Source organism: Photinus pyralis, unplaced genomic scaffold, assembly GCF_008802855.1.
Source record: "Photinus pyralis isolate 1611_PpyrPB1 unplaced genomic scaffold, Ppyr1.3 Ppyr1.4_LG9, whole genome shotgun sequence".
Classification (NCBI taxonomy): Eukaryota; Metazoa; Arthropoda; class Insecta; order Coleoptera; family Lampyridae; genus Photinus; species Photinus pyralis.
Genome location: NW_022170878.1, coordinates 10766145 through 10778889, shown reverse-complemented (window position 1 = coordinate 10778889; position 12745 = coordinate 10766145). Strand labels below are relative to the sequence as shown.

At 37.9% G+C, this 12745-nt stretch overlaps 4 protein-coding genes across 4 annotated transcripts; 1 reads left to right on the top strand and 3 right to left on the bottom strand.

Annotated features, from left to right (window-relative positions):
* Positions 1-6: 6 nt before the first annotated feature.
* LOC116180149 (lysophosphatidylserine lipase ABHD12-like) lies at positions 7-1068 on the top strand. Its single transcript, XM_031500011.1, has 3 exons — positions 7-19; positions 329-863; positions 917-1068. Exons 2-3 carry the CDS (start codon positions 346-348, stop codon positions 969-971), a joined length of 573 nt encoding a protein of 190 aa, XP_031355871.1. The 5' UTR covers positions 7-19; positions 329-345; the 3' UTR covers positions 972-1068.
* A 1653-nt stretch (positions 1069-2721) lies between these two features.
* Positions 2722-4031, bottom strand: LOC116180141 (RE1-silencing transcription factor-like). Its single transcript, XM_031500003.1, has one exon. The coding sequence runs from the start codon at positions 3836-3838 to the stop codon at positions 2774-2776; it is 1065 nt and encodes a 354-aa protein (XP_031355863.1). The 5' UTR covers positions 3839-4031; the 3' UTR covers positions 2722-2773.
* Positions 4032-5710: 1679 nt separating this feature from the next.
* LOC116179975 (zinc finger protein 501-like) lies at positions 5711-6958 on the bottom strand. The gene has a single exon (XM_031499798.1). The coding sequence runs from the start codon at positions 6956-6958 to the stop codon at positions 5711-5713; it is 1248 nt and encodes a 415-aa protein (XP_031355658.1).
* Positions 6959-9484: 2526 nt separating this feature from the next.
* LOC116180138 (zinc finger protein 28-like) lies at positions 9485-10966 on the bottom strand. Its single transcript, XM_031499999.1, has one exon. It carries the CDS (start codon positions 10844-10846, stop codon positions 9584-9586), a length of 1263 nt encoding a protein of 420 aa, XP_031355859.1. The 5' UTR covers positions 10847-10966; the 3' UTR covers positions 9485-9583.
* Positions 10967-12745: the final 1779 nt, after the last annotated feature.

Sequence of the window (12745 nt, the reverse complement as noted above, 5' to 3'; positions counted from 1 at the left end):
ATTGCTTTCGACTACAGAAGTATGACGATTGTTTTATTATTTGACACATTGGCGCAACTTTTATTAAGTATACAGGGTGTCCGAAATCGAGTGAGATTGCACGAGTAATCCCCACTAAATTAAATAGGCATCTTTAAAGTTAACAAATGAAACTAAAAGATGTCAAAACAAAATTCAAAGATGGCGGTTACTGACTCAAATTTTTTTGACATCTAATCGAATTACCCACTAGACTCTTTTCAGAGCCAGAAAAGGAGACACTCTGTATATGACATATCGCCAGTGTTGTCACTACTCCTATTTGTTTCATATTAGACTTTTGTGACAGGCTACGGAGATTCGTCGATGTTCGATTTAGTCGAAGACGGACTTGTCGACGACGCCGTCCACATCTACAGGTGGGTGCTTAACAGGACCAAGGGAGACGTCTACGTTTGGGGCGATCAACTCGGCGCCGCAATCGCGACGCACGCCGTCGCGCGGTTGCGAAACGAAGGCGTCGTTCCCACCGGTTTAATTTTGGAAAATCCGTTCACGTCGCTCTCCGACTGGATCGGCTACTGGTACTGGCCGTTGGGAAGGATTTTTTCGTGGATGCCGTGGTACGACGCGTTCGTGACCGAGCCTCTGATCGAGAACGGGCTAAGTTTCAATACGAGCAGCTACATTCGGAATGTCGATTGTCCGATACTCGTTTTAAATGCGGGGTACGATAAGGGTTGGTCTAAACTTATAGATAAGGTGTCTGAGGCGGCGGCCGATCGTGATGCGGTATCGCAGGGATCTGTAAGTGTGAAAGATGTCTATTGGAGTTCGGGCGGTTACTATGACGGTGACAGCACATATAAGAATGGTGAGATTAGGTATGTTGTTTTAGGGTTGTCTTGTTAGAACCGTCTTATCTGTTTATTTGCAGCGATTTTGTGGCCGAGTGCAGCATTTTTAAGCAAAATGAGAGTGTAAAACACTGAGAAGGCTTTTAATTTTTAATTATACGTGTATATGGTTGTGTAGGTAGACGAGATAAGTTGTTGATTATTGAAATTAAATTTTACATTTTTAAAATGATCGATGCCTATACTGTTTTGATTGAACCCACGAAATACTCGTAGTAGGCGGAGAGTAAGACGATGATTTGATATAAAACTTCCATTTTCATTTTTACATATTGTGTTTAATAATAATAATGACATTTATTGAGTTTTAAGTAAGACAGTATTTTAAGTACTTTAAAAGTTATGTAAGCAACTGATATTTACAAACGCCCATAGCCTGGAAACATTCACAGGTTTTATATGTTTCACTTGAACACCCTGCGCTCCTAAAATTTATTTATTGAAATAACAGGCCTGGGCCTGAAATTTAATTTCTACTGCACTGATACCGATTATGGTGTAATAATTAATATTTTCCAATGAAATAATTAATACCAAGGCTAGCTCAGTAATAATAATAAACCTTACTTTACGGAACGTTAGCCCTTTATCTCCGTTAATAATCTAACACTTAAAACCCTGACGTTCGTACTTTTTCGATCAGACTTCTTAATCAAAAGTTATAGACTAGAAACCAATTTCGAAAAAAAATTCAAAGGGCTGTAACTTTTGAACTAGTAGCCCAATCTTCGAACTGTTTGAAATTATGGATTCTACAGGCCACATTCTATAAGAAAATTTTTTTTCCGGGTCGATCTGAGACAATTTTTTTTTCGGGGCTCAAAAAAGGCAGTGTATAACCTTCCTTTTTTACCAAAAATCGACTACACCAAAATTTCTCGGGAAAACACTTTTTCTTATTAATTTGGGTGCGTAGAATCCAAATCAATTCGTACTTTTTCAATCAGACTTCTTAATCAAAAGTTATAGACTAGAAACCAATTTCGAAAAAAAATTCAAAGGGCTGTAACTTTTGAACTAGTAGCCCAATCTTGGAACTGTTTGAAATTATGGATTCTACAGGCCACATTCTATAAGAAAATTTTTTTTCCGGGTCGATCTGAGACAATTTTTTTTTCGGGGCTCAAAAAAAGGCAGTGTATAACCTTCCTTTTTTACCAAAAATCGACTACACCAAAATTTCTCGGGAAAACACTTTTTCTTATTAATTTGGGTGCGTAGAATCCAAATCAATTCGTACTTTTTCGATCAGACTTCTCAATCAAAAGTTATAGACTAGAAACCAATTTCGAAAAAAAATTCAAAGGGCTGTAACTTTTGAACTGGTAGCCCAATCTTGGAACTGTTTGAAATTATGGATTCTACAGGCCACATTCTATAAGAAAATTTTTTTCCGGGTCGATCTGAGACAATTTTTTTTTCGGGGGCTCAAAAAAAGGCAGTGTATTACCTTCCATTTTTACCAAAAATTGACTACACCAAAATGTCTCGGGAAAACATTGTTAATTAATTGTAAATAAATAAACCACGTAATTAAATTTACCTTACAATATTTAACTGCTCAAATAAACAAACTCGTACAGTTTTTTTTCTGTTACAGTATCTACAAAAAAAGTTCATACACCCCATAGGGGATAGGGATTGGGGGTGGTCTTTCTTTTGTAATGAAAGGAGTTAAAATAGCACAGCTGAGAAAAATGTAGGATTAGAGCCCTACCAGGGACAGGGACATTGCTTTAAAATTGCAATATAATGTATCACTGATTATAGCGGCAGGACTATATATCACATGCATATTTTTTGCTCTAATATGTAAAATTTATTTTAATATACATATCAAAATTTAAATAAAATAGATAGCTATAAATTTCAAGCACTTAATTTATGGGAACTACCCCATTCACAGCGGAAATTCGGTGACTTAAAAGATGCCGCTTTAAACGTCCCTTTACACTAGTCTTGTACTCGCAACCGAAACACTTAAACTCCTTCGAGTTCTTGTGCGTCGCGAGATGCTGCTTTAAGTACTTCAAGGTGTTCGTTCGAAACTCGCAGTGCACGCACTCGAAGTCCTTCAGCGCCCTGTGAGTCAGCAGGTGTTGCTTCAGATTCTCGCGAACGCTCGTAGTGTAGTCGCAGTGTTCACATTTTAAGTTTTCTCTTGTGTGCTTCGAGAAGTGCTTCTTGAAGTTTTTTTTTACATTTGTGGCGTAGGGACAGTACGAGCACTTAAAGTCAGTGGTTAGTTTGTGATTGAGGGCGTGTCGTTTCAGGTACATTTCGACGTGAGTTTCGAAAGTGCACTGGTCACATTTAAATCTCTTCTCATTTCGGTGAGTTAGTAGGTGTTGCTTTAAGTTGCCCTTTGAATGCGTGGCGTAAGCGCACCGGTCACATTTTAAGTCTTTCAGAGCGTTGTGTTTTAAGAGGTGTCGACTGTAGGAGTGCTTGGCATTTGTGGCGTAACTACAAATGGAACATGTGTATTCTTTTTTAGCGTTGTGCGTCCTGACGTGCTGTCTCAAATTGTCCTTGTCGTTCGTTAAATAATTGCAATGGTCACATTTTAAATTTCTCGGCGTTATGTGCCTTAAGATGTGCTTCCTGAGATTTTTTTTCATACTTGATGTATAATCACATTGAAAACACCGGAAATCAGTGTGCAGAGACTCATTTACCCCTACGTTAAGAACATTACTTTTGTCTTCCATACATTCATCATACAACAAAAGAGGCTTAATAAAATACGAGGCGACTTCGCCTTCCTGCTGCTGTGTTTCCCTTTTAACTTTGAGCTCACTCTTGATGCCACTCGCACTCCCATTATCCTCAGTCGCAACCTCGTGCTTTATTAAAACGTCGCCGTTAACGGTTGCACTTTCTTCTTCTTCCTCTCGTTTTGGCTCAACTTCAACAAATCCACTGATTGTGACAGTTGACATTTTCACTATTCCACATTTACGTTTAGGGCAATCTCCCGTGTTGCTCCTTTAAGTTAGGTGTAAAGGAGAAAGTGTAAAAGCCCCAAAAAAAAAATTAAAATTGAAAACGCGAGTATCACTTCAGGCTGACCGACATTCACTATAAGGCACTCAGTGGCGTAACCAAGACCACGTGTCTTGTGACAGCCCCATCCTCCCTTCCATGGTACAATTAAGACTGGTATGCCTATACGTGACGTCATTTGGATAACTTGGCTCTACCGTTCAATAAAGTAATGAGGTTTGTATAGTCCTACCAGTTAATAAAAGTGTATCCCCATTACGGATGTGATAAGTTTTGTTCAATCCATGTCAACTGCGTCAAGTTTCTCACATTAAACTTACAAAGTATTAATTAGGTTACAATAAAACATGTAAGTAAAAATTACATTAGCGTTTTCAAAAGGACGAGACCTCTAGCGGTAATTAAAAAAACTTAAAAGGCTAATTCAATTTCTGAAATAAGTATATTAAGTGGTACGTTTAGCTTCTCTGTTGCCTTATATTTATATCTAAATGCATTCAGTATGATTACTCAACCAAATTAATCGAGTAATTGTAATGGCACTTCTAATTCAAGTATGAAGTGTATGTCATTTTCAAACTTGGCGGTGATTCTTGTGACGTCATTGAGATAAAAACGTCATCTGCGTTTAGTTATAGGCATACCTTGTCTTAAGCCGGATTTATAGTTCCGTAGCCGTAAGAACGTAAGAACGGAACCGTTAAATCTTACGTTAACGAAAATTATACGATTTATAGTATATAGTTACCGTAGTGGTATCATAGATCAATAGGGACCTTTCAAACACATACGGCTTTTGATCATAAATATTTAGTGATACGTTATTACGTTTGCACATTTAAACAAAACATAAACTTTGTTGCCCATAAAGATAAATAAACCCTACGCCACTGACTAATGTTTATTTTCGTCCTCTCAACGGTGAGATGTTGGTTCAAAACAAACGTTCACGTTGTTATAGCGTAGGCGTACTCTATCTTTATTTCTTACTCTGAGGCCCGCCCCATCTAGAAAACACGAACGGGGGTTACGTGTGGCACTTGTCTTGAATGGCGATCGTGAATGCGTCGCTCCATAAATGGTTGTTGTTATTTTGTGTTTTTTTAAATGCAGGTTGTAATATTTGCATTTCTTTATATCGTATTTGTGTTTTGTATGCCACATTTTATTTTTTGTTGTGTTTGAATCTTTGTTTTTTGAAATTTACTTGGTTTAACCGCAATGGATAATCACATATGTGATACCGTTATGCTATTGTTTGTAATTGTTTACGTTTTTGGTGTAATGCTTGCTTAATTTATGTTTATTGATGTTGATTACTTGTGCTTGTCCCTGAAGTAACATTCATGTAAGTTTTGATCATTTTATTTTAATATGTGGAAATTACCGATTCGTTTGATGTATGTACTGACTTGTTGTTTGTTACTAACAATTTTCTCCGTGAATGAAGCAGTCACGGGGGTGGTAAGAAATGTAGTCAAAATTGAGTTACGACACCTAATTCCGTGATTGTCTTCGACAATCAACTGTAGGCTCGAAATCCCGACACCAGGGGCGGGTTACCTATCTTGCAGGAGCGGTATTACGCCAATCAAAGCTCTTCAGTTTAGAATCTATGTGCGATAAATGAGTTACGATTCGTAATTTTTTTATTGCCTTTATTATTGGTTTAATATGCATATCAAAATTGAAATAACACAAATGAAGCACTTAATTTATTGGTTTATTCGGTGACTTAAAAAATGTTGTTATAAACGTCCTTTAGCAATTGAAGCACTTCAATGCGGTGTGTTTCAGCAAGTGTGCCTTCAGGTTTTTGCAGAAGCTCGTCGTGCAGTCACAGAGCTCTCCTTTCTGTGGTTCGAGAAGTGCTTGTTGAAGTTTTTTTTTACGTTTGTGGCATATGGACAGTACGAGCATTTAAAGTCCGTGGTCGATTTGTGATTGAGAGCGTGTCGTTTCAGGTACATTTCAACGTGAGTTTCGAAAGCGCAGTGGTCACATTTAAATTTCTTCTCGTTTTGGTGCGTTCGTAGGTGTTGGTTTAAGTTTGCCATGGAATGTGTAGCATAGGCGCACTGGTCACATTTGATGTTTTTCAGAGCGCTGTGTTTTAAGAGATGTCGAGTGTAGGAGTTTTTGGCATTTGTGGCGTAACCGCATATGGAACACGTGTAATCTTTTTTATCGTTGTGCGTCCTAACGTGGTGTCTCAAGTTGTCCTTATCGTTCGTTACATAATTGCAATGGTCACATTTTAAATTTCTCGGCGTTATGTGCCTTAAGATGTGCTTTATGAGATTTCTTTTGACGTTTGTGGCGTAGGGGCAGTAGGAGCAATTAAAGTCTGTGGTTGGTTTGTGATTGAGGGCGTGTCGTTTCAGGTACTTTTTAATGTGAGTTTCGAAAGTGCACTGGTCGCATTTAAATTTCTTCTCGTTGTAGTGAATTAGTAAGTGTTGCTTTAAGTTGTCCTTTGTATGTGTGCAATAATCGCACTGGTCACATTTAATGTCTTTCAGAGCGTTATGTTTTAAGAGATGTCGATTGTACGAGTGTTTGGCATTTGTGGCATAACTGCAAAGGGAACATCTGTACTCCTTTTTATCATTGTGTCTCCTGACATGCTGTCTCAAATTATCCTTATCATTCGTTACATAATCGCAATGGTCACATTTTAAGTTTCTCAGAGTTCTGTGCCTTAAGATGTGCTTTCTGAGATTGCTTTTGATACTTGACACATAGTCACATTGGAAACAATGGAAATCAGTATCATGGTCTGCAGGAAACTCACTTACTCGTACGTTAAGGACGTTACTTTTGTCTTCCATACATTCATCGTACAACAGAAGAGGCTGATTAATGAAATATGAGGTGAACTCGTCTTCCTGCTGCAGTTCACTTTTAACTTTGCAATCACTCTTAACGCGAGTTACAGCCCCATTATTCTCAAACTTGACTGTTGTTACAACTTCATGGTTTATTAAATCGTCGTTGTTAAGGGTTGCACTTTCTTCTTCTTCTTGTTTTGGCTCATCTTTAATAAATCCACTCATTATGACAGTTAATTCACAATTTCACTATTCCACATTTTACTTTTACGGCGTTGCTCTCGAGTTACGTACACTAGAAAGAATGAAAAGGCTCTGCAAAAAACTTAAAATTGGAAACGCAAGTGTCACATTTTAGGATGATGACTAACACGCTTATATGGCATTAATCAGTGGCGTAACTTAAGAGCACATCCGCCATTTTGATTTTTGCAGCTCGGTCCTGGAAAACTCCCTGTTCTATAGTACAAAGTTGCACGCCATTTTGAATTTCGTAAATCTCACATCCTTAATCAGCGACCCCGAAAATCTCTAATAAGAAATTGCGAATCATTTCTTTAAAAATTCAACGGTTTCGCATAATACGCCGCCATATTGTGCCCGCCATTTTGAATTTCGTAATTCTGACATCGGATACATAAATCAGCGACTTCGAAAACCTAGTATAAAATTGCAAATGATTTCTTACAAAATTTAATATCTCGCTTAATACGACGCCATTTTGAATTTCGTAAATCTGAGATCGGATTCGTAATCAGCGGCGCTAAAAATTCCCTACCACAAAATTGCAAATCATTTTGTTTAAAAATCCAAATTTTTCGCATAATACGACGCCATTTTGAATTTTGTGATGCTGACAGCGGGTTTGTAATCAGTGACTCTGAAATCTCTCTGGCTACGAAATTTACAAATGATTTCTTTAAAAATTCAAATTTCTGGCACAATACGACGCCATATTGGGTCCGCCATTTTGAATTTCGTAGTTCTGAGAGCGGATTTGTAATCGGCGACTCTGAAATCTCTCTGGCTACGAAAGTTGCAAATGATTTCTTAAAAAATTCAAATTTCTCGCATAATACGACGCCATTTTAAATTTTGTAATTCTGACAGCTGATTTGTAATTAGCGACTCCGAAAAAATCCCTCAAGTACAAAATTGCAAATGATTTCTATAAAACTTCAAATTTTTCGCATAATTGGACGCCATATTGGGTCCGCCATTTTGAATTTCGTAATTCTGACAGCGGATTTGTAATCGGCGACTCTGAAATCTCTCTGGCTACGAAATTTGCAAATGATTTCTTTAAAAATTCAAATTTCTCGCACAATACGACGCCATATTGGGTCCGCCATTTTGAATTTCGTAATTTTGACAGCGGATTTGTAATCGACGACCCTGAAATCTCTCTGGCTACGAAATTTGCAAATGATTTCTTTAAAAATTCAAATTTCTCGCACAATACGACGCCATATTGAATTTCGTAATTTTGACAGCGGATTTGTAATCGACGACCCTGAAATCTCTCTGGCTACGAAATTTGCAAATGATTTCTTTAAAAATTCAAATTTCTCGCACAATACGACGCCATATTGGGTCCGCCATTTTGCATTTCGTAATTCTGACAGCGGATTTGTAATCGGCGACTCTGAATTCTCTCTGGCTACGAAATTTGCAAATGATTTCTTTAACATTTCAAATTTCTCGCACAATACGACGCCATATTGGGTCCGCCATTTTGTATTTCGTCATTCTGACAGCGGATTTGTAATCGGCGGCTCTGAAACCTTTCTGGCTACGAATTTGCAAATGGTTTCTTTAAAAATTCAAATTTCTCGCATAATACGACGCCATATTGGGTCCGCCATTCTAAAATTTCGCAAACTTCTCTAACCCCCCCCCCCCTCAATCTCAATCCCCCATTTTCACACCACCATATTTGCTTCAAACCTCCTTATACTACTATTTCACACACAGTGTCATAGATAAGACAGTTGCGCGAAAAAAAAAACGGATTTAATAGTAAGATAGAAAAACTAAAACGATGTGCGGTAGTAGTGATAAAATTGAAAAACCTTCGCCGTAACCTGTAAACATGCAGAGTACCTGTGTCGCTATGCCTCTAACGGTGCTTTTATGATTCTGGGTTTAGAGACCTTGTGATTGGTTGAAATAGTTCGCGTGATAACTTTATCATCTAAGTATATTAGTCAATCGCAACTACTGAGAGGTTCCACTCTACGACGATGCACATATTTTTGAGAGCTTGCAACCATGCAATTTTTATGTAGCTGTATATTTTTTTTAAGTTGCAATCTTTGATTTTGAAGTTGACAATTTAATGTTAATTCATGTGTTTGATACCGTTAATCTTTTGTTTGAAATCACGTTCATTTTTGGTGTAATGTTTGTTCATGTTTCGATTACATGGTCTTTCTTGGCCCCAACTTGGATGCATATTTTGTTCAATCTTTTAAAGAATTGTTTGTAAACTAACATTTTCGCCTTGAAGAAACGGTCAGGGGACTGACAAAAACTGTAACCAGAGTTACGACACTCAAATACCGGTACTGATCTCGACAATTAACTGTAGGTTCGAAACGCGGAACAAGGGGCGAGTTATCTGTCTTGGGGGCGAGATTCTGCCAATAAAAACTCTTCGGTTTGGAATCTATGTATACGATTCATCATAAGGGATAAGAAACAAGGGCGATCTTTCTAAAAACAAAACATTTTTAAATTGTTTAATATGCAAATCAAATATCAAAACTTAGACAAAATAGATAGCTAGAACATTCCATGCGTATTATTAATTCTTTATACTGTTCACAAATGAAGCAGACATTCGGTGACTTAAAAAAGTCTCGTAATTGCGACGAAACACTGAAACTCCCTCGAGTTCCTGTGCGTTGAGAGATGCCGCCTCAGGTACTTCGAGGCATAGGTTCGAAACTTGCAATACGCGCACTCGAAATTCTTCAACGTTCTGTGCTTCAGCAAGTGTGTCTTCAGGTTTTCGCGAATGGTCGTCGTGTAGTCGCAGTGCTCGCACAGTAAGCTCTCCCCTGTATGTTTCAAGAGGTGCTTCTTGAAGTTCTTTTTCACGTTTGTGGCATAGGGACAGTACGAGCATTTAAAGTCCGTGGTCGATTTGTGATTGAGGGCGTGCCGTTTCAGGTATATTTCAACGTGAGTTTTGAACGCGCACTGGTCACATTTAAATTTTTTCTCATTTTGATGAGTTCTTAAGTGTTGGTTTAAGACGTCCTTCGAATGCGTGACATAAGCGCACTGGACACATTTTAAGTCTTTCGGAGCGTTGTGCTTTAGGAGATGTCGAATGTAGGAGTGTCTGGCGTTTGTGGCATAATGGCAAATGGAGCATGTGTAATCTTTTTTATCGTTGTGCGTCCTAACATGGTGTCTTAAATTGTCCTTATCGTTCGTTACGTAATTGCAATGGTCACATTTTAAGCTTCTCGGTGTTATGTGCCTTTTGATGTGCTTTATAAGATTTTTTTTTATCTTTGTGGCATAGGCACAATAAGCACATTTGTAGTCTGTAGTTAAATTGTGATTGAGGGTGTGTTTTTTCAGATACATTTTTAGGTGAGTTTCGAATGTGCACTGATCACATTTAAATTTCTTCTCGTTTCGGTGAGTTAGTGAGTGTTGCTTTAAGTGGCCCTTTGAATGTGTGGCATAAGCGCCCTGGACACATTTTAAGTCTTTCAGAGCATTGTGTTTTAAGGGGTGTTTGGCATTTGTGAAGTGATTGCGCATGGAACACGTGTAATTTTTCTTATTGTTTGTCACATACTTGCAATGGTCACATTTTAGCTTTCTTGGAGTTATGTGCCTTAAGATGATGTGCTTTCTGAGATTGCTTTTGATACTTGTCACGTATTCACATTGAAAACACAGGAAATCAGTGGCACAACTTAGTGTTGCACATTTAAATAACTGTCTGGAAGTTGCAGTTTCATTATCCTCAATCTTGACTCTTATCGATACGTCATGGTTTATTAAAACCTCTTCGTTAAGGGTTGCACTTATTTCTTCTTCTTCTTCTCTTGGCTCATCTTTAACAAATCCACAGATTGTGACAATTGACATTTTGATTATTCCACAATCACTTTTACTTTTAGGGCTCCTGTGGTGATGATTTCAAGTTACGTACAGCAGAAAGAATGAGTTGTGCCACGAGGTACGAACTGTGTGTGCAAAAAATGAAGTGTCAAGTGACTCGTATTTCTTGATCAGTGGCGCACGTTCATCCACTGGACGTATTGCCATCAGTCATTGCTTTTTAGTCAATGGTGGCCTGTAGAATCCATAATTTCAAACGGTTCCAAGATTGGGCTACTAGTTCAAAAGTTACAGCCCTTTGAATTTTTTTTTGAAATTGGTTTCTAGTCTATAACTTTTGATTGAGAAGTCTAATCGAAAAAGTACAAATTGATTTGGATTCTACGCACCCAAATTAATAAGAAAAGTGTTTTCCCGAGAAATTTTGGTGTAGTCGATTTTTGGTAAAAAAGGAAGGTTATACACTGCCTTTTTTTGAGCCCCGAAAAAAAAATTGTCTGAGATCGACCGGGAAAAAACATTTTCTTATAGAGTTTGGCCTGTAGAATCCATAATTTCAAACAGTTCCAAGATTGGACTACTAGATCAAAAGTTGCAGCCCTTTGAACAAACGTCGCCGGGGTATTCTGCAGCACGAAAGGCATCCTCGAAAATCGAAAAGTTCTATAGGGTGTAGTGGGGTCGGTTCGCCTTCTTCTCGAAAGAGGCCTCTTCGTCGACTGAATTCCAGATTTTGGCACTCTCATTACTGCAAACTCACTTCAGATACCTCAGTGTCCTTGTCCCCTTCTTCGTCGAAGTACTGAAAGGTGACATTCGGATCATCATAAAAATAGCAGTACTTCTGGGTTGCGTGTAGCGCGACTCCGGCGTCTTCTAGGAAGTCGCAGCCAAAAATAGTTTTCTGGTTGACAGGTTCCACCTTGTATATACAACTTACGACGATACATACATTTTTGGGAGTTGGCAACCATGCAATTTCTAGGTGGGGAAAAGCTGTCTGCGCCATCTAGAAAGCATGGACGGGGTTGCGTTTGGGCATCTTGTCTTGAATGGGGGTCGTGAACGCGTCGCTCCATAAATGTTTGTTGTTATTTAATGCAGGTAGTAATTTTTGCATTTTTTTATATCGTATTTGTGTTTTGTATGCCGCATTTTATATTTTTTGTGTTTCAATCTTTGTTTTTGAAATTTACTTGGTTTAACCACAATGCAGAATGACATGTTTAATACCATTATCCTATTGTTTGTAATCGTTTACGTTTTTGGTGTAATGTTTGCTTAATTTATGTTTATTGATGTTGATTACTTGGTCTTGTCCCTGAAATAGCATTCATATAAGTTTTGATCACTTTATTTTAATATGTGGAAATTACCGATTCGTTTGATGTATGTACTGACTTGTTGTTTGTTACTTACATTTTTCTCCGTGAATGAAACAGTCACGGTTGTGGTAAAAACTGTAAACATTTAAAGTGCAACACTTAATTCCGTGACTGTCTTCGACATTCAACTGTAGGCTCGAAACCAAGGGCGGGTTACCTATCTTGCAGGAGCAGGATTACGCTAATCAAAGCTCTTCAGTTTAGAATCTATGTGCGATGAATGAGCCACATATCTTGTTTTTAGTTAAATTTGCCTACAAGGTCATGTAATTTTCCTTCTTGTTTTTAACAAAAGGACTTTATTGAACCAAACATGAGTCACATCCTGTGTATTTCACTCTTTCTTAGAATCTTGGTACCTGCTTACCTGACCCACAGTCCCCAAAACTTGTTTTTAACCTAAATGTTACCTCTTGAAGTCTACATGCTACTTTTAGTGATGTTATAATTATATGTTACGCATTCACATCATTACAAACAATTAATTTTACAACACAATTTGATATTAATTTGACGGCTGGTTTTTTTATTGGTAAGTTCC